The 27,953-nt window shown below is 42.0% G+C and overlaps 1 protein-coding gene across 1 annotated transcript in view; it reads left to right on the plus strand.

The window, feature by feature from the left end:
- The window catches only part of fat3b (FAT atypical cadherin 3b), a 305,444-nt gene that overhangs the window by 217,739 nt on the left and 59,752 nt on the right, over positions 1–27,953 (plus strand). The window contains exons 37-44 of the mRNA XM_061961744.2: positions 5,370–5,513; positions 5,576–5,773; positions 5,839–6,116; positions 10,974–11,536; positions 11,601–11,732; positions 17,736–17,893; positions 17,948–18,410; positions 18,474–18,627. Coding sequence (XP_061817728.1) covers positions 5,370–5,513; positions 5,576–5,773; positions 5,839–6,116; positions 10,974–11,536; positions 11,601–11,732; positions 17,736–17,893; positions 17,948–18,410; positions 18,474–18,627 — 2,090 coding nt within the window. The remainder of the gene's footprint in view (positions 1–5,369; positions 5,514–5,575; positions 5,774–5,838; positions 6,117–10,973; positions 11,537–11,600; positions 11,733–17,735; positions 17,894–17,947; positions 18,411–18,473; positions 18,628–27,953) is intronic.

Here is a 27,953-nt window from a genome sequence, read left to right on the forward strand (position 1 = left end):
CCAACCACAAAATGATGTAGCGGGCCACGTTAAATAATTTTACGGCCCAAATAAATAATGTATAGCGTACCACATAAAATGATGTTGCCGGCCACATAAATAATGTATAGCCGACCACATAAAATGATGTAACAGGCCACGTAAATAATGTTGTGGACTACAAAATGATATTGTTGGCGTAAGCAGCCACATCATGATGATTTTCTACCGTGCCATTGTAGAGAGCATCATTAGATACGGGATCACCTCATGGTTTGGCAACCTAACCGTTAAGCTAAAAAGCAAACTGGCCGGCATGCATAAAACGGCAATGAAAATCGTAGGGAGGAAAGAATATGAGCCTATACAGAGCATCTATGAGCAGGCAGTTAGGAAAAAAGCTAAGAAAATGATTTCCAACTCACAACACCCACTCTTTCCTGAATATGGAACCCTGCCATCAGGGAGAAGACTCCGGGTCCCACTATGCAAATCTAACCGCCTTAAATTATCATTTGTCCCAGCCTCCATTAAGCTGACCAACAATGTGCAATAGAATTTTAATACATAGGTTAGCACTTTTTGAGCACATAGCACTTTAGCACATAGCACTTTAGAACTAAGCACTTTAGCACACAGCACTTTATCCATGAGCTCTAGTGCAATGCACACTGGTACTTTATCTTTATCTCCATACTGTAGATTTTATGCCTACATCAAAGTGCCACCTATGTCTATCAAGCTCCATGTTCTGATGTTTAAATGTTAGTTGTATGGTTGTGGTTGTGTCTGTGCTTGTGTTTTTCTTCTGTTGTTTTTGGGTATGTTAAGAAAGCAATGATGCACTGTGCCCAAGACAAATTTCCCCGCGGGGACAATAAAGTTGAACCTTGAACCTTGAACCTTGAAATAATGTGGTGGAGCACATCAATACTGCATAGCGGACCACAATAAATAATGTGGCGGGTCCCATTCAATAGTGCAGCGGACGACAAAATGATAAAGTGGTGTATTCATGTATAGAGAACCCTTTTAAATTATGATGCGGACCAAATAAGTCATGAAAAGCGGACCACATAAAATGATGTGGTAGGTCACGTAAATAATGTAGCGGACCACATTAAGTAATGTGGTGGACCAAATAAATAATGTATAGCGGACCACATAAAATGATGTGGCGGTACACCTTAAATAATGCATACCTGCCAACTACTCCGGTTTTCCCGTAATTAGTACGGTTTTCATCAACCTATTCCGGGTTACGGTTGCAGTGATAAAAAATACGGTTTTTCATTAATTAAATTATTTTTTTTTTTTTAAGTTTTATTCACGAAATCGCGTAACAACAATGACAATCGACACTGCTTCCCGTAACTTCCTGTCGAGCCATTCCGAATACCATGCGCGAGGCTATTTATAGCACCGCTGCCAAGCACGAGGCACCAGTTGCCATTGTTTCCAAACGAGCGAACGATCATGGAATCAGCCGGAGAAAAATCGCAAACGAGTCTTAAACCGAAAAGAAAACTGCAGTCATTCCGTGAAGAATATTCAAAAGCCTATCCGGGAATAATTATCCGTTCCAAAAAGGGTGAAAACTACGCGAATTGCACCTTGTGCAGACAAGATTTTTCGATCGGACACGGAGGAATTAGCGATGTAAAAGACCACGTTGGGACAACAAAACACAAGTCTAATGCCGTTGCTAGCGATACAAGTGGAAAACTTTCAACGTTTTTCGTCGCCCAAACAGATTCTTTGGATGTGATAAATGCCGAAGTTTTATTTACGGAGGCAATAATTGAGCATGGACTTCCAATCGCACTGGCTGATCACATGGGGCAGTTAAATGTTTGTAATGCAACCTTTAAAAATCATTACGCGGTGATCGCGGTCCCAAAAATAAACTTTTCTTGCATGATAATGTCCAGAAAAACTCACTTTATATTACTATAGAGTCCTTTTAACGAATGAGTTTGATGGTTTATCACAAACCTTAAATGAAAGAAGTCCTTTGTTCTCCTGCACCATGCATGCACTTTGGCCTTGCTTCGTGTTTGGTGCGCAATCCTGTCGGCTGTATTTCACAGCACGTCTTTGACAACTTGAAGTGGCATAAAACATTTAAAACAAAGGGGTTATAGGAACAATCACTTTCAGTGTTTTATGCCACTTCAAGTAAACTTATCATAAAGTTACCATATCATTTTTGCAGTATGATCAATCTGATAGAATAAATTTGGATTTTAGCCACAAAAAGGTAATGACACCAATGTTATCTATTGGAATTGTTTAGTACTGTTATACTGTTAAAAGTGTTTATACTATTTATGCTTTCAAGTCCAAGTTGAAGAAATCTTGTTAAATGTTGACAGCATAACTACCAAAATACAGAAGTATGTCCTTAATATTTTTGCAGTGCTATTTCTGTTGAAAAGTTCAAATGATTACATTAGAGATGTGATGTGCCACTTTTCAAGTGTCTGATGGCTTCAATTAATTTGCATTCATTTTTCATATTTTGAATTCTTTTGAAAGGCTGACAAAAAAACTACATTTGAATTGTAATTCCATGCTATTGACAGGACTATTAATTTTAATGAAGTTAGCTTACCATGTTTACAGTATGATAATTGTGATAGAAATGTGAATTTTAGGCACAGAATATTTTTTACAATTGAACAAGGCAGTAGATTATACAAGCTTGGACAGAAAGTTAATAATGACACCAATTTTTTTTTTAAATGGAATTGTTTAGTACTGTTTTACCATTTGTTTACTGTAAAAAGTGTTTATACTTTCAATGAACAAATTGAAGTCTTGTGAAAGGTTGACAGGATAACTGGCATTAACTGTCAAAATAATTTCAAACTATTGAAGTTAGCTTACAGAATAAACATGTCAATCAACCCATATGATTTTTGCTGTAATATTTTTGTTTTGAAAAGTCACTGTGACTGATAGAAAAGTGATGGTTTTAGCAACATTTTAACCTGTCTGAATGCTAATAATCATTTTGCGTCGGGGGGCGAAGCCTGAACCCCCCACCAGGACTTTGTCCTGGACCTACCGGGGCCTGCGGCCCTTGGACCCTGGCTACTAGGTTTTTCTGATTTCAAAAGTTGGCAGGTATGATAATGTAGCAGACCACATAAAATGATGTGGTAGGCCACCTTAAATAATGTAGCGGACCACATAAAATGATGTGGTGGGCCACCTTAAATAATGTGCTATACATCATAAATAAAGTGGCGGATCAAATAAGTCATGTATAGAGAACCGTTTTACATAATGATGCGGACCAAATAAGTAATGAACAGCTGACCACATAAAATGATGTGGTAGGCCACATTAATAATGTAGCGGACCACATTAAGTAATGTGGTGGACATCATAAATAATGTGACCGACCAAATAAATAATGTATAGCGGACCACATAAAAAGATTTGGCGGGCCACCTTAAATAATGTAGCGGACCACATAAAATGAAGTGGTAGGCCACTTTAAATAATGCGCTATACAACATAAATAGTGTCGGATCAAATAAGTCATGTATAGAGAACCGTTTTACATCATGATGCGGACCAAATAAGTAATGAATAGCGGATCACATAAAATGATGTGGTAGGCCACTTTAAATAATGCGCTATACAACATAAATAGTGTCGGATCAAATAAGTCATGTATAGAGAACCGTTTTACATAATGATGCGGACCAAATAAGTAATGAATAGCGGATCACATAAAATGATGTGGTAGGCCACGTAAATTATGTAGCGGACCACATTAAGTAATGTGGTGGACATCATAAATAATGTGACGGACCAAATCAATAATGTATAGCGGACCGTTTTACATAATGATGCGGACCAAATAAGTAATGAATAGTGGACCACATAAAATGATGTGGTAGGCCACATAAATAATGTAGTGGACCACATTAAGTAATGTGGTGGACCAAATAAATAATGTATAGCGGACCACATAAAATGATGTGGCGGGACACCTTAAATAATGTAGCAGACCACATAAAATGATGTGGTAGGCCACCTTAAATAATGTAGCGGACCACATAAAATGATGTGGTGGGCCACAATAAATAATGTGCTATACAACATAAATAAAGTGGCGGATCAAATAAGTCATGTATAGAGAACCGTTTTACATAATGATGCGGACCAAATAAGTCATGAATAGTGGACCACATAAAATGATGTGGTAGGCCACATAAATAATGTAGCGGACCACATTAAGTAATGTGGTGGACATCATAAATAATGTGATGGACCAAATAAATAATGTATAGCGGACCACATAAAAAGATTTGGCGGGCCACATTAAATAATGTAGTGGACCACATAAGATGATGTGGTAGGCCACATTAAATAATGTGCTATACAACATAAATAGTGTCGGATCAAATAAGTCATGTATAGAGAACCGTTTTACATAATGATGCGGACCAAATAAGTCATGAATAGCGGACCACATAAAATGATGTGGTAGGCCACATAAATAATGTAGCGGACCACATTAAGTAATGTGGTGGACCAAATAAATAATGTGACGGACCAAATAAATAATGTATAGCGGACCACATAAAAAGATTTGGCGGGCCACCTTAAATAATGTAGCAGACCACATAAAATTATGTGGCGGGCCACGTAAATAATGTATAGCCGACCACATAAAATGATGTGGCAGGCCACATAAATAATGTAGCGGACCACATTAAGTAATGTGGTGGACATCATAAATAATGTATAGCGGACCACATAAAATGACGTGGCGGGCCACGTAAATAATGTATAGCTGACCACATAAAATGAAGTGGCAGGCCACATAAATAATGTAGCGGACCACATTAAGAATGTGGTGGACATCATAAATAATGTGACGGACCAAATAAATAATGTATAGCGGACCACATAAAATGACGTGGCGGGCCACGTAAATAATGTATAGCTGACCACATAAAATGAAGTGGCAGGCCACATAAATAATGTAGCGGACCACATTAAGAATGTGGTGGACATCATAAATAATGTGACGGACCAAATAAATAATGTATAGCGGACCACATAAAATGACGTGGTAGGCCACCTTAAATAATGGAGCGGACCACATAAAATGATGTGGTGGGCCACCTTAAATAATGCGCTGCACCACATAAATAAAGTGACGGATCAAATAAATAATGTACAGATTGTAATAAAGTACACAATGTAATTGTGACAGACCACATACATTTTCAAAAAATTTGCAAAAAATAAAAAATTTTGGCAGGCCACATAAAATGACATCTTTATATAATGTTGGGAGCCATTTTAAAGACAGTTTGCTACCTGTGGCATACACCTGCACTCAGCTGGCCCCTCCCTCTGCCCAGGTGTCGCGGTACGCCCTGTCAGTGCAAGCCTTCGACAGCGGCTCCCCCGCCATGTCCTCCAGCGTCGCCGTCAACGTGGACGTCGCCGACATCAACGACAACGCGCCCGTCTTCATCCCGCCCAACTCCACGGCCGTGGTCCAGGTAAGGGTCGGACCCCCGAGTGCGTGCTGGACCGAGGTGACGCCCGCCGTTCCACCCTGCAGCTGAGCCAGGCTGCCGGCAGCGTCCTGCTGCAGCTGTCCGTCAGCGACAAAGACTCCCCCAGGAACGGCCCGCCCTTTGAGTTCCGCCTCCTTTCTGGAAACGAGGGAGGGTTCTTCGCCTTGGACCAAACCGGAACGCTGAGGTCCGACGGCGTCTTCGGGCCAGAGTCCCCGAGGGAGTTCACCCTCGAAGTCCAGGTTCGATATCTGTTTGTTTCCTTGCCATGAGTGGAGTCACTTCCCGTTTCCTTGCGACCTCTCAGGCCCGCGACTCCGGCAGACCTCCTCTGGTGTCGTCTTCCTGGCTCTTCCTGCGCGTCATCGGGAACAGTCAGTACAAACCCGCCGCCTCGTCCTTGGAGGTCATCGTCGTCACGGCAACCGACACCTTCCAGGGCGGCGTGATCGGTCGCATCCACGCCACGGACCGCGACCCCAACGACGCGCTGTCCTTTACCCAGAAGCCCCAGCCCAAAAGCATGTTCAGCATTAACAGACGAGACGGAAGCATTTCGGCTCTTCCAGGCTTGGAGCCCGGCAGGTTTGGACCACACCGTTACACAGTCCCCCCGCCATGATGGCGCCAATTCACGGATAAAATGCTAGCTTAAAATGTTAGCATGTTAAAGTTAGCATGCTACCATTCGACAAGTTATCATACTTTTATGATGGTTTCAAGTATCAAAAGCCATGATTTGTAGGTTTAGACAAATGAAATGAGATAAAATGCTACCATAGGACGATTTGTTTCATTTGTTTAAATGAATAAAATGAGCTAAAATGTTAGCATGCTACCATAGGACAAGTTATCATACTTTTAAGATGGTTTCAAGTATCAAAAGCCATGATTTGTAGGTTTAGACAAATGAAATGAGATAAAATGCAACCATAAGACGATTTGTCGGTTTAAATGAATAAAATGAGCTAAAATGTTAGCATGCTAAAGTTAGAATGCGACCATAGGACAAGTTAACATATTTTTAAGATGGTTTCAAGAATCAAAAGCCATTATTTGTAGGTTTAGACAAATGAAATGAGATAAAATGCTACCATATGACGATTTGTTTAAATGAATAAAATGAGCTAAAATGTTAGCATGCTAAAGTTAGCATGCTACCATAGGACAAGTTAACATACTTTTAAAATGGTTTCAAGCATCAAAAGCCATGATTTGTAGGTTTAGACAAATGAAATGAGATAAAATGCTACCATAAGACGATTTGTCAGTTTAAATGAATAGAATGAGCTAAAATGTTAGCATGCTAACTTTGCATGCTACCATAGGACAAGTTAACATACTTTTAAGATGGTTTCAAAGATAAAAAAGCAATGATTTGTAGGTTTAAACGAATGAAATGCGATAAAATGCTACCATAGGACAAGTTAACATACTTTTAAGATGGTTTCAAGTATCAAAAGCCATGATTTGTCGGTTTAAATGAATGAACTGAGCTAAAATGTTAGCATGCTAAAGTTAACATGCTACCATAGGACAAGTTAACATACTTTTAAGATGGTTTCAAGAATCAAAAGCCATGATTTGTAGGTTTAAACAAATGAAATGAGATAAAATGCTACCATAGGACGATTTGTTTAATTTGTTTAAATGAATAAAATGAGCTAAAATGTTAGCATGCTAAAGTTAGCATGCTACCATAGGACAAGTTAACATACTTTTAAAATGGTTTCAAGCATCAAAAGCCATGATTTGTAGGTTTAGACAAATGAAATGAGATAAAATGCTACCATAAGACGATTTGTCAGTTTAAATGAATAGAATGAGCTAAAATGTTAGCATGCTAACTTTGCATGCTACCATAGGACAAGTTAACATACTTTTAAGATGGTTTCAAAGATAAAAAAGCAATGATTTGTAGGTTTAAACGAATGAAATGCGATAAAATGCTACCATAGGACAAGTTAACATACTTTTAAGATGGTTTCAAGTATCAAAAGCCATGATTTGTCGGTTTAAATGAATGAACTGAGCTAAAATGTTAGCATGCTAAAGTTAACATGCTACCATAGGACAAGTTAACATACTTTTAAGATGGTTTCAAGAATCATAACCCATGATTTGTAAGTTTAAACGAATGAAATGAGTTAAAATGCTGGCTTAAAACGTTAGCATGCTACCATTAGATAAGTTAACATACTTTTAAAATGGTTTCAAAGATCAAAAAGCAATGATTTGTAGGTTTAAACGAATTAAATGAGTGAAAATGCTAGCTTAAAACGTTAGCATGCTAAAGTTATCATGCTACCATAGGACAAGTTAACATACTTTTAAGATGGTTTCAAAGATCAAAAAGCAATGATTTGTAGGTTTAAACGAATGAAATGCGATAAAATGCTACCATAGGACAAGTTAACATACTTTTAAGATGGTTTCAAGTATCAAAAGCCATTATTTGTCGTTTTAAATGAATGAAATGAGCTAAAATGTTAGCATGTTAAAGTTAGAATGCTACCATAGGACAAGTTAACATACTTTTAAGATGGTTTCAAGTATCAAAAGCCATGATTTGTCGTTTTAAATGAATGAAATGAGCTAAAATGTTAGCATGTTAAAGTTAGAATGCTACCATAGGACAAGTTAACATACTTTTTAGATGGTTTCAAGAATCAAAACCCATGATTTGTAGGTTTAAACAAATGAAATGAGTTAAAATGCTAGCTTAAAACGTTAGCATGCTAAAATTAGCATGCTACCATAGGGCAAGTTAATGTACTCTTAAGAGGGTTTCAAGTATCAAAAGCCATGAGTTGTAGGTGCTAGCTTAAAACGTTACCATGCTAAAGTTAACGTGCTACCATAGGACAAGTTAACATACTTTTTAAGATGGTTTCAAGGATCAAAAAGCAATGTTTAAAGGCCTAATGAAAGCCACTACTAGCGACCACGCAGTCTGATAGTTTATATACTCAGTGGCCTAGTGGTTAGACTGTCCGTCCTGAGATCGGTAGGTTGGGAGTTCAAATCCCGGCCGAGTCATACCAAAGACTATAAAAATGGGACCCATTACCTCCCTGCTTGGCACTCAGCATCAAGGGTTGGAATTGGGGGTTAAATCACCAAAATGATTCCCGGGCGCAGCCACCGCTGCTGCCCACTGCTCCCCTCACCTCCCAGGGGGTGATCAAGGGTGATGGGTCAAATGCAGAGAGTAATTTCGCCACACCTAGTGTGTGTGTGACAATCATTGGTACTTTAACTTTAACTTTAATATCAATGATGAAATCTTAACATTGCAACACATGCCAATACGGCCGGGTTAGCTTACTAAAGTGCAATTTTAAATTTCGCGCGGAATATCCTGCTGAAAACGTCTCGGTATGATGACGTCAGCGCGTGACGTCACGGATTGTAGAGGACATTTTGGGACAGCATGGTGGCCAGCTATTAAGTCGTCTGTTTTCATCGCAAAATTCCACAGTATTCTGGACATCTGTGTTGGTGAATCTTTTGCAATTTGTTCAATGAACAATGGAGACAGCAAAGAAGAAAGCTGTAGGTGGGAAGCGGTGTATTGCGGGTGGCTGCAGCAACACAAACACAGCCGGTGTTTCATTGTTTACATTCCCGAAAGATGACAGTCAAGCTTTACCATTGGCCTGTGGAGAACTGGGACAACAGAGACTCTTACCAGGAGGACTTTGAGTTGGATGCGCAGACACGGTACCGTGAGTACGCATGCAGTTGCGGCTTCCAAACATTTGATCGCTTACCCGTACGTGCGTGCCGATGTGTGCATGTCACGTACGTAACTTTGGGGAAATATATGTGCTGTATGAACTTTGGGGAGGTGAACGGTACTTTGGGCTGTGGGATTGAGTGTGTTGTGCAGGTGTTTGAGTTGTATTGGTGGGTTATATGGACGGGAGATGTTTGTTATGCGGGATTAATTTGTGGCATATTAAATATAAGCCTGGTTGTGTTGTGGCTAATAGAGTATATATATGTCTTGTGTTTATTTACTGTTTTAGTCATTCCCAGCTGAATATCAGGTCCCACCCGCCTCTCACAGAATCGTTCCCACTGCCCTCTAGTCCTTCACTCTCACTTTCCTCATCCACGAATCTTTCATCCTCGCTCAAATTAATGGGGAAATCGTCGCTTTCTCGGTCCGAATTGCTCACGCTGCTGGTGGCCATGATTGTAAACAATGTGCAGATGTGAGGAGCTCCACAACCTGTGACGTCACGCGCATATCGTCTGCTACTTCCGGTACAGGCAAGGCTTTTTTATCAGCGACCAAAAGTTGTGAACTTTATCGTCGATGTTCTCTACTAAATCCTTTCAGCAAAAATATGGCAATATCGCGAAATGATCAAGTATGACACATAGAATGGACCTGCTATCCCCGTTTAAATAAGAAAATCGCATTTCAGTAGGCCTTTAAACGAATGAAATCAGTTAAAATAAATCAGAATCAGAATCAGCTTTAAAAATACTAGCTTAAAATGTTAGCATGCTAAATAATTCATGTGAATAATTGAAGCCTTAAGTATGTAAATAATTCATAACAACATGAATTTTGATTCATTACTATTTTTATTAGCAATGACAGATTCAAAGAAAAAAAATCCTTTTGTTATTAATGTCAACTTTTTCTCATCTCTTTGATGTTTTTCCGTACTAATATTTTGAGAATGTGCCGTTGAAAAAAAAGTACTGTATAAGTCGCACCGGCCGAAAATGCATAATAAAGAAGGAAAAAAACATATATAAGTCGCACTGGAGTATAAGTCACATTTTTTGGGGAAATGTATTTGAAAAAAGCCAACAGCAAGAATAGACATTTGAAAGGCAATTTAAAATTAAAGCTGCAAGCAGCGATGGACGGGACCGACTTTGACGGCACATAAAATCCAAACCGGAGCAGTAATTAAAACTCTTTTTCGTCAACTTTTAATCAGAAGGGTTCAATCTCTCTCCTGTGCTAGTTTAAAGCCGACACGACAAACGCGCTCAGAGGAGATAATTTTTGAAAAAAGGTGACCGGTTTTTACAAAACTTTTGTTTTGAAGGGGGAATTGCAAACTTCCTGTTGATTTTTGCTGGGGGTTGTCAATTTATGAAATGTAGGTCCTGTCTGTGTTTTCTTCCTAGGAGCAGTTTTGTCTGTGTTTTATTCCTAGGGGGCGCTAGAGCGCAATTTTGAGTTTTGGGGTTTGCTTTTTTTATTAGGTCGCAATATTCGCTAGTTCTGATGTGTGTGTCCAGTTTGGTGAGTTTTGAAGCATGTTAAGGGGGTCAAATTGCAGCTCAAAGAGGCAAAAGTGACTGTTTTTACTAAAATGTTGTTTTGAAGGGGGAATCGCCACACACTCTGAGAAACACCCGCGGTCAGATTGTGAGCTCCCTTTCCAAAATGGCTGCTGTTTCTCCTCCCAGGTACCAGATGAACGCCACAGTCAGCGACGGACGCTTTGCGGTGATCGCGGGCGTTTCGGTGCACGTGGAACAGGTGACCGAGGTTTTGTTGCGCGGCGCGGTTGCCTTGAGGTTCAGATCCATGTCCCCCGAGGACCTGCTGGGACGCTACCTGGGCCAGATCAAACTGGCGCTGCGGACGCTGGCGGGCTGGCGATGGTCGCCGGGGCAACAGGACCCGCTTCACATCCTGGGCGTGCAGCCGGCGGAGGGCGAGTCCGACGTGGACCTCCTCGTGGCCGTCGAGCGACCCGAGACGTCCGGCGCCGGGCGGACGGGAGGCTTCTACTCGCCGTCGGAGGTGGCCGCCAAGCTGAAGGAGGCGGCGGCGAGGGGGCAACTGCGGGGGGTCCTGGCCGGGGCGGCGGCGGTGGGCGGCGCCTGCTCGGGGAAGCTGGCGTGCGGAGACAAGACGTGCGAGCAGGTGACGGCGATGGAGGCCGGCTCGATGGTCGCCTACAGCACGGAGAGGGTCAGCTTGGTGTCGCCGCGGTTCAGGCGGGTTGAGACGTGCACCTGTCTTGGTAAATCACACGCCAGCTGAGAGGCGCTCGTGCGGCCGACTTCATGTGCTCGTATTCCCGCCAGGTGGGACATGCTCCGCCCCCGTGGAGCTCTGCCAGGGCCAGTCCTGTCCTGCAGACATGCGCTGTGTTCGCACCGGCCCTACGGCGCCATCTGTCTGCCAGTGTCTACCTGAGCGCCTGGACGAGTGTGCAGGTGTGTTCTTTTTTCTAACTTGGTACGGAACCTCTTTACGTGGACATCATTTGCCAGTTTCTGCCCCACTGCACTTTTTATAGTACAAAAACAATGCAGCGTCATTAAATGGAGACAAGTCAAACACTAGTGCCGGGCGGAAAAAACGACATTTGTCCCTTTAGAGCGCCCACAAGTTACCGTATTTTCCGCACCATTAGCCGCACCTAAAAACCACAAATTTACTCAAAAGCTGACAGTGCGGCTTTTAACCCGGTGCGCTTTATATATGGATAAATATTAAGATTAATTTTCATAAAGTTTCGATCTCGCAACTTAGGTAAACAGCCGCCATCTTTTTTCCCGGTAGAACAGGAAGCGCTTCTTCTTCTACGCAAGCAACCGCCAAGGTAAGCACCCGCCCCCATAGAACAGGAAGCGCTTCTTCTTCTACTGTAAGCAACCACCCGCCCCCGGAAGAAGAAGAAGCGCGCGGATTTTCGTTTCATTTCCTTTGTGTGTTTACATCTGTAAAGACCAGACTACAAAATGGCTCCTACTAAGCGACACGCGTATAACGCAGAATTTAAACTTAAGGCAATAAGTCATGCCGAAGAACACGGAAATAGAGCAGCAGCAAGAGAATATAACATAAATGAATCAATGGTGCGTAGGTGGAGGAAGCAAGAAGATGACCTGTGCCAGGTAAAGAAGACAAAACAGAGTTTCCGAGGGAACAAAGCAAGATGGCAACTGTTGGAGGACAAACTGGAACAGTGGGTTGTTGAGCAGAGAGCAGCAAGCAGAAGTGTCAGCACCATCACTATTCCAATGAAGGCAACAACGCTAGCAAGCGAACTTCACCTGGATGATTTTAAAGGTGGTGCTTCTTAGTGTTTCCGGTTCATGAAAAGACGCAATCTCTCCATCCGCACACGGACTACTATTTCACAGCAACTGCCTAAAGACTTTCAAGAAAAGCTGGCTACTTTCCGTGCATATTGTAAAAACAAGATAGCTGAAAAAAAGATCCGGCCAGAGAACATTATCAACATGGACGAGGTTCCACTGACTTTTGATATTCCTGTGAACCGCACTGTGGATACAACGGGAGCACGTACGGTGAATATTCGCACCACAGGGAATGAGAAGTCATCCTTCACTGTGGTTCTAGCTTGCCATGCTAATGGCCAGAAACTTCCACCCATGGTGATATTCAAAAGGAAGACCTTACCAAAAGAGAACTTTCCAGCCGGCGTCATCATAAAAGCTAACTCGAAGGGATGGATGGATGAAGAAAAGATGAGCGAGTGGTTAAGGTAAGTTTAAGTTTACGCGAAGAGGCCGGGTGGCTTTTTTCACACAGCTCCGTCCATGTTGATATACGACTCCATGCGCGCCCACATCACAGATGGTGTCAAAAAACAAGTGAAGCACACAAATACAACACTCGCCGTCATTCCGGGTGGATTAACCAAAGAACTCCAACCGCTGGATATTGGTGTCAACAAGGCATTTAAAGCATGACTGCGAACGGCGTGGGAACAATGGATGACCGAAGGCGAACACACCTTCACTAAGACAGGGAGACAGCGCCGGACGACATACGCCAACATCTGCCAGTGGATCGTAAATGCCTGGGCAGATATTTCGGTCACAACTGTGGTCCGAGCTTTCCGGAAGGCAGGATTCACAGAACTGCTGAACAGTGACACTGACGCCGATGACTTCGACGAGACGGAACCGGCCATTTTGGATCCCACATTTGCCCAACTTTTCAATTCGGACACCGAAGACGAAGAATTCGAAGGATTTACGAATGAAGAATAACTTCAGAAAGTGAGCGCTATGTTTATTTTGTGTGTTGTGACATTAACGTTCGAGCAACATTATGTTGCTATTGCTCTGCACTATTTTGAATTTTACTATGTTTGTGATTGCACATTTGCGTACATTTTGGGACAGAGTTGTTAGAACGCTGGTTTTTAATATATTATTAAAGTTTAACTGACCTATCTGACTGTTTTTTTGACATTCCCTTTAGCGCAGCGTAGGCGTGGCTTATAGTCCGGGGCGGCTTATTGGTGGACAAAGTTATGAAATATGCCATTCATTGAAGGTGCGGCTAATAATCCGGTGCGCCTTATAGTGCGGAAAATACAGTACACACTGGTTTACCGCGGTCGTCCCTAAACTAAATGAGTTCAAGTTGGAGTCCATCCATCCATCCATCTTCTTCCGCTTATCCGAGGTCGGGTCGCGGGGGCAGCAGCCTAAGCAGGGAAGCCCAGACTTCCCTCTCCCCAGCCACTTCGTCCAGCTCCTCCCGGGGGATCCCGAGGCGTTCCCAGGCCAGCCGGGAGACATAGTCTTCCCAACGTGTCCTGGGTCTTCCCCGTGGCCTCCTACCGGTCGGACATGCCCTAAACACCTCCCTAGGGAGGCGCTCAGGTGGCATCCTGACCAGATGACCGAACCACCTCATCTGGCTCCTCTCGATGCGGAGGAGCAGCGGCTTTACTTTGAGCTCCCCCCGGATGACAGAGCTTCTCACCCTATCTCTAAGGGAGAGCCCCGCCACCCGGCGGAGGAAACTCATTTCGGCCGCTTGTACCCGTGATCTTGTCCTTTCGGTCATAACCCAAAGCTCATGACCATAGGTGAGGATGGGAACGTAGATCGACCGGTAAATTGAGAGCTTTGCCTTCCGGCTCAGCTCCTTCTTCGCCACAACGGATCGATACAGCGTCCGCATTACTGAAGACGCCGCACCGATCCGCCTGTCGATCTCACGATCCACTCTTCCCTCACTCGTGAACAAGACTCCGAGGTACTTGAACTCCTCCACTTGGGGCAAGATCTCCTCCCCAACCCGGAGATGGCACTCCACCCTTTTCCGGGCGAGAACCATGGACTCGGACTTGGAGGTGCTGATTCTCATCCCAGTCGCTTCACACTCAGCTGCGAACCGATCCAGTGAGAGCTGAAGATCCTGGCCAGATGAAGCCATCAGGACCAAATCATCTGCAAAAAGCAGAGACCTAATCCTGCAGCCACCAAACCGGATCCCCTCAACGCCTTGACTGCGCCTAGAAATTCTGTCCATAAAAGTTATGAACAGAATGGGTGACAAAGGGCAGCCTTGGCGGAGTCCAACCCTCACCGGAAACGTGTCCGACTTACTGCCGGCAATGCGAACCAAGCTCTGACACTGATCATACAGGGAGCGGACCGCCACAATCAGACAGTCCGAAACCCCATACTCTCTGAGCACTCCCCACAGGACTTCCCGAGGGACACGGTCGAATGCCTTCTCCAAGTCCACAAAGCACATGTAGACTGGTTGGGCAAACTCCCATGCACCCTCAAGGACCCTGCCGAGAGTATAGAGCTGGTCCACAGTTCCACGACCAGGACGAAAACCACACTGTTCCTCCTGAATCCGAGGTTCGACTATCCGGCGTAGCCTCCTCTCCAGTACACCTGAATAGACCTTACCGGGAAGTTGGAGTCAAATGGGAATAAAATAGTTCCACACAAATAAAAATGGCAATAAAAGAAAAAAACATGCGTCAAATCAATCAAACCTTCAAGGGTTTTGGAGCCCCAAATCTTGCAACATTAAAAAAGAGTCGGTTATGAGAACTGCTGTCCGTTTTTTATATCTTGTTTGATTATCACATATCTGAGTCTCATTTGCAAGTATGACAATAGCGTATAGTTGGTTTGTCAGTTCGGTCTTTTGTCGCACCCTAAAAAGTGGTAATACTGTAAGTATCGTACTTGTTGCACAGCAGCTGTTTGATTGTAACGTGCATCTTCATTAACACATTTGGAGGTGTTGAAATCGCCAGGTAAAATCGCTAATGCGAATCAGCAGCATGTCAATAGCAAAGCCAATGTATGTTAGCATTAAGCTAGCGCACTTTTGGAAATGTGGAGCCTTACTTTACTTATGTCGGAGCAAATTTTTGAATTCATTTCTTTGTTGGCGTGGAAAATTGCAACGATACCGAGAGGTAGCACGACTGAGTCCGCTCTCAGTGCTGCTGGAGTGATCGCCAGTGAATCGGTGCCCGGTAGGACCGTCAGGATTTGGTCCGTGCCAAAAAAGTACCAGATTCGGTACCCATCCCTCTGACGCCAGTTTTTTTTTTACAGCAGAATCTACTGATTTTCATTTTTTTCATGTTCTAGTCTTTTGTTGCGCCCTAAAAAGTGTTAATACTGTAAATATTGTACTTATTACTGTTTGATTGTAACGTGCATCTTAGTTTTCATTAACAAATTTGTTAGTGTTGCGATTGCCATGTAAAATCGCTAATGCTAATCCGTAGCATGTCAATAGCAAGTCCAATATATATTAGCATCAAGCTAGTGCACTTTTGGGAAAGCGGAGCCTTAATTTACTTACGTTGGAGCATTTTTGAGTGAAATCTGCTGATTTTAATTTTCTAGTCTTTTGTTGTGTCCCAAAAAGTTTTTATACTGTAAGCATTGTACTTATTAGGCACCAGCTGTTTGATTGTAACGTGCAGCTTAGTTTCATAAACACATTTGGAGGTGTTGAAATCGCCATGTAAAATCGCTAATGCTAATCCGTAGCATGTCAATAGCAAATCCAATATATATTAGCATCAAGCTAGTGCACTTTTGGGAAAGTGGAGCCTTACTTTACTTACGTTGGAGCATTTTTGAGTGAAATCTGCTGATTTTAATTTTCTAGTCTTTTGTTGTGTCCCAAAAAGTGTTCATACTTTAAGTTCACGTGAATCGGTGCCCGGTAAGACCGGCGGGATTCGGTCTGTGCCAAAAAAGTACCGGATTCAGTACCTATTCCTATGATGCCAGTTAACTGATTTTCATATTTTCTAGTCTCTTGTTGCGCCCTAAAAAGTGTTGATACTGTAAGTATCGTACTTATTACTGTTTGATTGTAACGTGCATTTTAGTTTTCATAAACAAATTTGGAGGTGTTGAAATCGCCATGTAAAATCGCTAATGCTAATCCGTAGCATGTCAATAGCAAATCCAATATATATTAGCATCAAGCTAGTGCACTTTTGGAAAAGTGGAGCATTTTTGAGTGAAATCTACTGATTCTAATTTTCTAGTCTTTTGTTGTGTCCCAAAAAGTTTTCATACTGTAAGCATTGTACTTATTAGGCACCAGCTGTTTGATTGTAACGTGCATCTTAGTTTTCATTAACAAATTCGTTAGTGTTGCGATTGCCATGTAAAATCGCTAATGCTAATCCGTAGCATGTCAATAGCAAATCCAATATATATTAGCATCAAGCTAGTGCACTTTTGGGAAAGTAGAGCCTTGATTTACTTACGCTGGAGCATTTTTGAGTGATATCTACTGATTTTAATTTTCTAGTCTTTTGTTGTGTCCCAAAAAGTGTTCATACTGTAAGCATTGTACTTATTAGGCACCAGCTGTTTGATTGTAACGTGCAGCTTAGTTTCATAAACACATTTGGAGGTGTTGAAATCGCCATGTAAAATCGCTAATGCTAATCCGTAGCATGTCAATAGCAAATCCAATATATATTAGCATCAAGTTAGTGCACTTTTGGGAAAGTGGAGCCTTAATTTACTTACGTTGGAGCATTTTTGAGTGAAATCTGCTGATTTTAATTTTCTAGTCTTTTGTTGTGTCCCAAAAAGTGTTAATACTTTAAGTTCACGTGAATCGGTGCCCGGTAAGACCGGCGGGATTCGGTCTGTGCCAAAAAAGTACCGGGTTCAGTACCTATTCCTATGATGCCAGTTAACTGATTTTCATATTTTCTAGTCTTTTGTTGCGCCCTAAAAAGTGTTAATACTGTAAGTATCGTACTTATTACTGTTTGATTGTAACGTGCATCTTAGTTTTCATTAACAAATTTGGAGGTGTTGAAATCGCCATGTAAAATCGCTAATGCTAATCAGTAGCATTTCAATAGCAAATCCAATGTATATTAGCAACAAGCTAGCGCACTTATTGTTATCATTGTTATTATTCCTCGTTGAATCCAGGCCAAAGCTCGCTGAGTTTCTCGGGCAGCAGCTACATGAAGTACAAAGTGACGGAGGGCGACCAGAGCGGCGAGATGAGGCTGAGCCTGAGGGTCCGCACGCTGCAGACCAGGGGGGTCATCATGTTCGCCAGGGTCAACCCCTGCACCATGTTGAAGGTAGGCAAACCTCATCCCACCCGGGCGCCGCCGGTCCTCACCAGCGTGTTTCAGATCGAAGGAGGGCGCCTGTGGTTCCAGCTGGACTGCGACAACACGCTTGGCATCATGGGAATCTCCGGCAGGCAGATCGACGACGGCCTCTGGCACGCCGTCGCCTTGGAGCTGACGCGGAATTACACCCTCCTCTCGCTGGACGACAGCTACGTGGAGCGGCGGCGCGCGGCCACGGCGCCGGCGCGACTCTGGCCCGTGGCGCCGGAGTCCTCCTTCTTCTTCGGGGCGCAGGTGAGGCCCCAAACTGGCGAGGCGGCGCCCGGCGTCCAAGATGGCTTCCAGGGCTGCCTGAGTTCGCTGATGCTCAACGGGAGGGAGCTTCCTCTCCAGAACAAGCGCAGCCGCTACGCGCAGATCGCCGGGCTGAGCGAGGTCAAGGCGGGCTGCGTCCTCCACCCGGACCCCTGCGTCAGCACGCCCTGCCTCAACGGGGCCGCGTGTGGCGGTCTGCCTAATGGAGGTGGGTCCGGCTCAGTGCCGTTCTTTGCACTCCATGACTGAACTCCGCATGTCTCCCTCCCAGCTTTTACCTGCACCTGCAGCTCCGGCTTCACTGGGGGGCGCTGTGAGCTCCGAGTGACGCCCTGCAGCACAAGTCCTTGTCAGAACGGGGGCGACTGCCAGGCCGTGGGCGGCGGCTTCGTCTGCAGCTGTCCGCCGGGACTCGGCGGTCTCACGTAAGATAAAAAACAGCTTTTTGCTCCTCATTGAGTGCGTAGGCGGTAGAGATGTGCGGTTTGCGGGCACAACCGCGGAGTCCGCGGATTATCCGCGGATCGGGCGGATGAAATTTAAAAAAATTAGATTTTATCCGCGGGTCGGTTCGGGTCTGGCCGGGTCGGGCGGTTGAAATAAAAAAAAATTAGATTTTATCCGCGGGTCGGGTCGGGTCGGGTCGGGCCGGGTCGGGCCGGGTCGGGCGGTTGAAATTTAAAAAAATTAGATTTTATCCGCGGGTCGGGTCGGGTCGGGCGGTTGAAATAAAAAAAAATTAGATTTTAAATAGATTCAGGCGGGTGGCAGTTAAACCAATTGGTAAATATATATACATAGTTAAATGTTGTTACCCACATACGAAAAACGAGCAGGCACCTGCAGCATATGCCACAACAGAAGAAAAAAAAAGAAAAGAGATGGACACTTTTACGGAGCGGAGAAGGGACGCCTCGCCGGGGTCCGGTACCGAGGCCCCTTCCCCCGAGAGGGCCCCACCGGGAGCCGTAGCTGAGGCGATCCGCGAGAAGGGCCCGACGCACGTCCAGGGTCACCACCGCACCGACACCCCGCCTCATCCGCCTTCGCCGCGGCCGGCGTCACGCGCAGCAGGTAAGCAGCTTACCTGCCCGCCACCCCCGTGGCCGGGGGCTCGTAACAGGGGTCACTCCGCGCGCTCCGCCCGCGCACCTTACCTGCTCGCCACCCCTGTTGCCGGGGGCACGTAACAGGGGTCACTCCGCGCGCAGTGCGCTCACGAAAGGGGTGGGGCTCACCCTGGTTGATATAGACAGCAGGACGGTGGCCATGGAAGTCGGAACCCGCTAAGGAGTGTGTAACAACCCACCTGCCGAATCAACTAGCCCTTGGAAATGGATGGCGCTGGAGCGTCGGGCCCATACCCGGCCGTCGCCGGCAGCGAGACGCGCTTGGAGGTGCGCTCAGCGCGGCTCCCATATGATTGCGCACTGGTGTGCGTCTGGGTCGTGACAGCGTGGCACGCGAATGTCTGTGCTGCATTGGATCAGTCTCCTTTCTTTAACAGGCAAAAGCTTTATAACCTCACTAATGCCTTGCATCGTCTATATTAGATATATAACAATGGGCGGGTGCGGGCGGGTGCGGTTCTGATCAAATGTTACATCGGGTGGATGGCGGATGGTTGACGACTTTCTGATGCGGTTGCAGATAAAATAATTGCCTATCCGCGCATCCCCAGTTGGAAAACATGGACCGCCGGTTTTTTTTAAAACTGGATCTGGATCGGCATTTTCCCATGCCTTGCCGATACACAATTTTTGGCAAATATCGGCGGCCGATCCGATCCAAATATCGGATCGGGACATCCCTAAAAGGTACACAAAAATTTCGGTTCGGTACATACCTCGGTTTAGAGGTCACGGTTCGGTTCATTTTCGGTACAGTGAGAAAACAACAAAATATACATTTTTGGGTTATTTATTTACCAAATTTGCAAAATCTTCCACCAAAAATACCGTATTTTTCGGACTACAAGTGGCAGTTTTTTTCATAGTTTGGCATAGTTTGGTGCGACTTATACTCAGGAGCGACTTATGTGTGAAATTATTATCACATTAGCGTAAAATATCAAATAATATTATTTATGTCATTCACGTAAGAGACTAGACGTATAAGATTTCATGGGATTTAGCGATTAGATTGTTTGGTAAACGTATAGCATGTTCTATATGTTATAGTTATTTGAATGACTCTTACCATAATATGTTACGTTAACATACCAGTTGGTTATTTATGCCTCATATAACGTACACTTCTTCATTTATTAGGGCCCGCATGGCCCATTGTATAAGGACTCCAAAGGGAGTCCTTATACAATGGGACATAAGGACCTATTGTATTTGTAAGGTTTTATTATTCTTTATTCTTCCGCCGCCTCTTTGAGCACTAATTTGACCCACTTAACATGCTTCTAAACTCACCATATTTGACCCACACATCAGGACCTGCGAAAATTGCCTTTTAAAAAAAAAACGAACCACAAAACTAAAAATTGCGCTCTAGCGCCCCCTAGGAAAAAAAAACTAGACTGCCTGTAACTCCCACTACGAAGGTCAGAGAGACATGAAACAAAATTCTCTATGTAGGTCTGACTTAGACCTAGATTTCATAATTGTACATCCTTGGGCAGAAATCAACAGGAAGTTGGCAATTCCCCCTTCAAGACAAAAAAGTACTAAAAACAGTCACTTTTGCCTCTTTGAGCTGTAATTTGACCCCCTTAACATGCTTCAAAACTCACCAAACTGAACACACACATCAGGACTGGCACAAATTGCGATCCAATAAAAAAAACCTAACCCCAAATCTCAAAATTGCACTCTAGCGCAATTTTTTAATAAAACGCACAAAAAACTGCCCCTCGGAAGAAGAAAATTACAAAACTGCCTATAACTCCCACTGGGAAGGTCGGAGAGACATGAAACAAAAACCTCTATGTAGGTCTCACTTAGACCTACATTTCATAGATTGACAACCCTCAGCAAAAATCAACAGGAAGTTTGCAATTTCCCCTTCAAAACAAATTTTTTTTATAAACCGGTCACTTCTCTTCAAACATTATCTCCTCTGAGCGCGTTTGTCGTTTCGGCTTCAAACTAACACAGGAGAGAGATTGAACCCTTCCAAATAAAATTTATCGAACACATTTTTATAACTGCTCCGGTTTTGATTTTATGAGCCTTCAAAGAACCGCTGCGCTGATGCTGCTGCGCTGCTGTTTTCTCAAGATGGCTGCTTAAAAGCAGGAAGCACCAACGTGCCCACACAATGCAGACAAGGTAGGTACACTAGACAAAAGTCTTGGGACACTTCAGACTAAAAGTAGACAAAAGTATTGGGACACTTGGGACTAAAACTTGACAAAAGTATTGGGACACTTAGGACTAGCACCTGCCAAATACGCGGGCCCGACCAATGCTGCTTGCAGCTTTAATTTTAAATTGCCTTTCAAATGTCTATTCTTGCTGTTGGCTTTTATCAAATACATTTCCCCCAAAAATGTGACTTATACTCCAGTGCGACTTATATATGTTTGTTTCCTTCTTTATTATGCATTTTCGGCCAGTGCGACTTATACTACTGAGCGACTTATACTCCAAAAAATACGGTATCTATAGCAGGTGTGTCAAAAGGACCATTTGCGGCCCACAGCTAATGTTTTAAAGGCCCACGGCACATTCTAAAAATACTATTCAAATAAACAAAAACATAACAAAAGTGAAATAAAAAAGCTTAAAGGTAAAATGTAATTTAGAAAAAGTCGCAATGTTGACTAATAAATGTCACGTTTAAACACTGAGGACATCTATTAAACAAGACAAAAGGCAAGGAATCAAACAGAGACAGAATTCAATTTGGACTCAATATTGAGGAGAGACATGGCCACTGCACTCTCTGTACAGTCCTGCACCACGCTCTGACCAAGAAGGTTTTCGTCTCCTCATTTATTCAGATGTTCAATGTTCACGCACCAACACATGTCACAGCAGGAATGGGAAGTATGTAAAACAGTCATTGTTTTCGGTCGCTTTGAAGACCAAGAAGAGGATTTCTCGGGCTTGGGCTCTTCCTGGATCCAGCTGGGGCAGGTGTTGGAGGACAATGGATAACCCCTCCCGTCTCCTGACCACAGCAACTTCAAGAGGGCAGCGGGTCGTAAATAGCGTTGACCTCGGTTACCAAATAGTTGGAAGAGAGCTTGTGAAGTACTTCAAAGAGAGTTCGTTTAACACTTCAAAGAGAGTTCCTCTGGAAGTTGAGCAGATCCTGCCATCTGTCCGTGTTGAAATCACAGTGGAGTTTTACAAGCCTTCTTCCTCTTGTTAGGCCTCGAAAGACAGCATTCATAATACAACGTTTCTTTTGTGATAACTTACAAACAATTATTCCAACAATAAAACAAAGCTGGTTTTTTTTCTTTCAAACTGTCATTGCTCAAAACATAATATTGAATCAAAATCAATGTTATTATGAATTATTGACCTATCCAAGGTTCCCATTACCGTATTTTTCCGAGTATAAGTCGCTCCGGAGTATAAGTCGCACCGGCCGAAAATGCATAATAAAGAAGGGAAAAAAACATATATAAGTCGCACTGGAGTATAAGTCGCATTTTTTGGGGAAATGTATTTGATAAAAGCCAACAGCAAGAATAGACATTTGAAAGGCAATTTAAAATAAATGAAGAATAGTGAACAACAGGCTGAATAAGTGTACGTTATATGAGGCATAAATAAGCAACTGGTATGTTAACGTAACATATTATGGTAAGAGTCATTCAAATAACTATAACATATAGAACATGCTATACGTTTACCAAACAATCTGTCACTCCTAATCGCTAAATCCCATGAAATTTTATACGTCTAGTCTCTTACATGAATGACATCAATAATATTATTATGTGTTAATCATTTCACACATAAGTCGCTCCTGAGTATAAGTCGCACCCCCGGCCAAACTATGAAAAAAACTGCGACTTATAGTCCGAAAAATACGGTAAATATACATTTTTGGGTTACTTATTTACCAAATTTGCAAAATCTTCCACCAAAAATATTTTTCTTAGTGGAATATTTGATGTGAAGTACCGTATTTTTCGGACTATAAGTCGCAGTTTTTTTTCATAGTTCAGCCGGGGGGGTGCGACTTATGTGTGAAATTATTAACACATTACCGTAAAATGCGACTTATACTCCAGTGCGACTTATATATGTTTTTTCCCTTCTTTATTATGCATTTTCGGCCTGTGCGACTTATACTCCAAAAAATACGGTAATGGGAACCTTGGATAGGTCAATAATTCATAATAACATTGATTTTGATTCAATATTATGTTTTGAGCAATGACAGTTTGAAAGAAAAAAAAAAACAGCTTTGTTTTATTAGTCAACATTGCAACTTTTTCTAAATGACATTTCACCTTTAAGCTTTTTTATTTCACTTTTGTTATGTTTTCGTTTATTTTAATAGTATTTTTAGAATGTGCCGTGGGCCTTTAAAACATTAGCTGTGGGCCGCAAATGGGTTCCGGGGCACACTTTTGACACCCCTGCTATAGATAATAAAAAATTAAATGTGATAAATCAATGGATAAAAAGCAGAGCCTGGTTTATCATAACTCTCTCTCTCTCTCTGTCTCTGCCCCTCCCTCACCTGCTGTTTGTTTTGTTTTTAACCCCTTCTTAACCCTGAACGTACATTGAAAATACACACAACCCTAACTCAAAATGCCGGACATTTGAGGCATTTAAGAAACTCCGCCCTGACAGCTCCGCAAAAGAGGACATGTCCGGTGAAAAGAGGACGTATGGTCAGTCTATCCTAGCCCGTTAGCTGCTAGCATGCCGTGTGTTGTGCATCGGTGTGCATTGTTTACACAACGTGCGTTACGCTACTTAATATGTCCGTGTGGAAACTCGTTCGGTACATCTCCGAACCGAACCGGAACCCCCGTACCGAAACGGTTCAATACAAATACACGTACCGTTACACCCCTACTTGATAGCAGTTAAAATACGTCAAATAACTAGTCATGTGACTATGAAGCGTATGCATGTAAAATGTTAAAAAAAAAAGTTAGCATGTAACAAGTACTAAGTTATATGACTCTGAGGTGTCTGGCTGTAAATTTGGCAACAACAAAAAAAAATTTGCACGCTAATGTTAGTGTGCTAGAATGCTAATCATTAGCATGCTAACAGTTAAAATGTGTCAGGTACCAAGTTATACGACTCTGAGGTGTTTGGCTGTAAAAATACAAAAAAAAGTTAGCATGCTGATGTTAGCATGCTAGAATGCTAACAGAATGCGTCATATGACTTTGAAGCGTATGTAAAATTTGCTTTAATAAAAAGTTAGCATGTTAAAAGTTAGCATGTAACAAGTACTAAGTTATATGACTCTGAGGTGTTTGGCTGTAAATTTGGCAACAACAAAAAAAGCTAGCACGCTAATGTTAGTGTGCTAGAATGCTAATCATTAGCATGCTAACAGTTTAAAAAATGTGTCAGTTACCAAGTTATACGACTCTGAGGTGTTTGGCTGTAAAAATACCCCCAAAAAAGTTTACATGCTGATGTTAGCATGCTAGAATGCTAACAGAATACATCAAGTAACAAGTCATATGACTTTGAAGCATATGTAAAATTTGCTTTAATAAAAAGTTAGCATGTTAAAAGTTAGCATGTAACAAGTACTAAGTTATATGACTCTGAGGTGTTTGGCTGTAAATTTGGCAACAACAAAAAAAAGTTTGCACGCTAATGTTAGTGTGCTAGAATGCTAATCATTAGCATGCTAACAGTTAAAATGTGTCAGGTACCAAGTTATACGACTCTGAGGTGTTTGGCTGTAAAAATACCCCAAAAAAAGTTTACATGCTGATGTTAGCATGCTAGAATGCTAACATAATGCGTCAAGTAACAAATCATATGACTTTGAAGCGTATGTAAAATTTGCTTTAATAAAAAGTTAGCATGTTAAAAGTTAGCATGTAACAAGTACTAAGTTATATGACTCTGAGGTGTTTGGCTGTAAATTTGGTAACAACAAAAAAAAGCTAGCACGCTAATGCTAGTGTGCTAGAATGCTAATCATTAGCATGCTAACAGTTTAAAAAATGTGTCAGTTACCAAGTTATACGACTCTGAAGTGTTTGGCTGTAAAAATACCCCCCAAAAAGTTTACATGCTGATGCTAGAATGCTAACAGTTATAATGCGTCAAGTAACAAGTCATATGACTGAAGCGTATATAAGATTTGCTTTAAAAAAAGTTAGCATGTAACAAGTACTAAGTTATATGACTGAGGTGTTTGGTTGTAAATTTGGCAACAAAAAAAGTTAGCATGCTAATGTTAGTGTGCTAGAATGCTAATCATTAGCATTATGACAGTTAAAATGTGTCAGGTACCAAGTTATACGACTCTGAGGTGTTTGGCTGTAAAAATACCACAAAAAAAAGTTAGCATGCTGATGTTAGCATGCTAGAATGCTAACAAAATGCGTCAAGTAACAAGTCATATGACTTTGAAGCGTATGTAAAATTTGCTTTAATAAAAAGTTAGCATGTACCAAGTACCAAGTTATATGACTCTGAGGTGTTTGGCTGTAAAATTGGCTAAAAATGTCAGCATGCTAATGTTAGCAAGCTAGAATGATAACAGAATGTGTCAAGTACTATGAAGCCTATGCATGTAAAATTTACTAAAAGAAAAAAACGTTAGCATGCTAACAGTTAGCATGTTAACAGTTAGCATTTAACAAGTACCAAGTTAGTGTTTGACTGTAACGATAGCAAAAAAAAAATTAGCATGCTTATGTTAGTGTGCTTGAATGGTAACGTAAGCATGCAAACAGTTAACATGTGTCAACTGATGTGACTCTGAGGTGTTTGTCTGTAAAATTGGCTAAAAATGTTAGCATGCTAGAATGATGACAGAATGTGTCAAGTACTATGAAGCCTATGCATGTAAAATTTACTATAAGAAAAAACGTTAGCATGTTAACAGTTAGCATGTAACAAGTACCAAGTTAGGTGTTTGACTGTAACGATAGCAAAAAAAAGTTAGCATGCTAATGTTAATGTGCTAGAATGCTAACGTAAGCATGCAAACAGTTAACATGTCAACTTGTATGACTGCGGTGTTTGGCTGTAAAATTGGCTAAAAATGTTAGCATGCTAATGTTAGTGTGCTAGAATTATAACGTTAACATGCTAATTACCATGTTTCAACTTGTGTGGCGAAGGTGTTTGTCTGTAAAATTGGCTAAAAATGTTAGCATGCTAGAATGATGACAGAATGTGTCAAGTACTATGAAGCCTATGCATGTAAAATTTACTATAAGAAAAAACGTTAGCATGCTAACAGTTAGCATGTTAACAGTTAGCATGTAACAAGTACCAAGTTAGCTGTTTGACTGTAACGATAGCAAAAAAAGTTAGCATGCTAATGTTAGTGTGCTAGAATGCTAACGTAAGCATGCAAACAGTTAACATGTGTCAACTGATGTGACTCTGAGGTGTTTGGCTGTAAAATTGGCTAAAAATGTTAGCATGCTAATGTTAGTGTGCTAGAATTATAACGTTAACATGCTAATTACCATGTTTCAACTTGTGTGGCGAAGGTGTTTGTCTGTAAAATTGGCTAAAAATGTTAGCATGCTAGAATGATGACAGAATGTGTCAAGTACTATGAAGCCTATGCATGTAAAATTTACTATAAGAAAAAACGTTAGCATGTTAACAGTTAGCATGTAACAAGTACCAAGTTAGGTGTTTGACTGTAACGATAGCAAAAAAAAGTTAGCATGCTAATGTTAATGTGCTAGAATGCTAACGTAAGCATGCAAACAGTTAACATGTGTCAACTGATGTGACTCTGAGGTGTTTGGCTGTAAAAATTGGCTAAAAATGTTAGTGTGCTGGAATTATAACGTTAGCATGCTAATTACCATGTTTCGACTTGTGTGGCGAAGGTGTTTGACAGTAAAATTGGCTAAAAATGTTAGCATGCTAGAATAATGACAGAATGTGTCAAGTACTATAAAGCCTATGCATGTAAAATTTACTAAAAGAAAAAACGTTAGCATGCTAAAAGTTAGCATGTAACAAGTACCAAGTTAGGTGTTTGACTAACGATAGCAAAAAAAAGTTAGCATGCTAATGTTAGTGTGCTAGAATGCTAACGTAAGCATGCAAACAGTTAACATGTGTCAACTGATGTGACTCTGAGGTGTTTGGCTGTAAAAATTGGCTAAAAATGTTAGTGTGCTGGAATTATAACGTTAGCATGCTAATTACCATGTTTCAACTTGTGTGGCGAAGGTGTTTGACAGTAAAATTGGCTAAAAATGTTAGCATGCTAGAATAATGACAGAATGTGTCAAGTACTATAAAGCCTATGCATGTAAAATTTAATAAAAGAAAAAACGTTAGCATGCTAAAAGTTAGCATGTAACAAGTACCAAGTTAGGTGTTTGACTAACGATAGCAAAAAAAAGTTAGCATGCTAATGTTAGTGTGCTAGAATGCTAACGTAAGCATGCAAACAGTTAACATGTGTCAACTGATGTGACTCTGAGGTGTTTGGCTGTAAAATTGGCTAAAAATGTTAGTGTGCTGGAATTATAACGTTAGCATGCTAATTACCATGTTTCAACTTGTGTGGCGAAGGTGTTTGACAGTAAAATTGGCTAAAAATGTTAGCATGCTAGAATAATGACAGAATGTGTCAAGTACTATAAAGC

The sequence above is a fragment of the Nerophis lumbriciformis genome, linkage group LG09 (assembly GCF_033978685.3).
Source record: "Nerophis lumbriciformis linkage group LG09, RoL_Nlum_v2.1, whole genome shotgun sequence".
NCBI lineage: Eukaryota > Metazoa > Chordata > Actinopteri > Syngnathiformes > Syngnathidae > Nerophis > Nerophis lumbriciformis.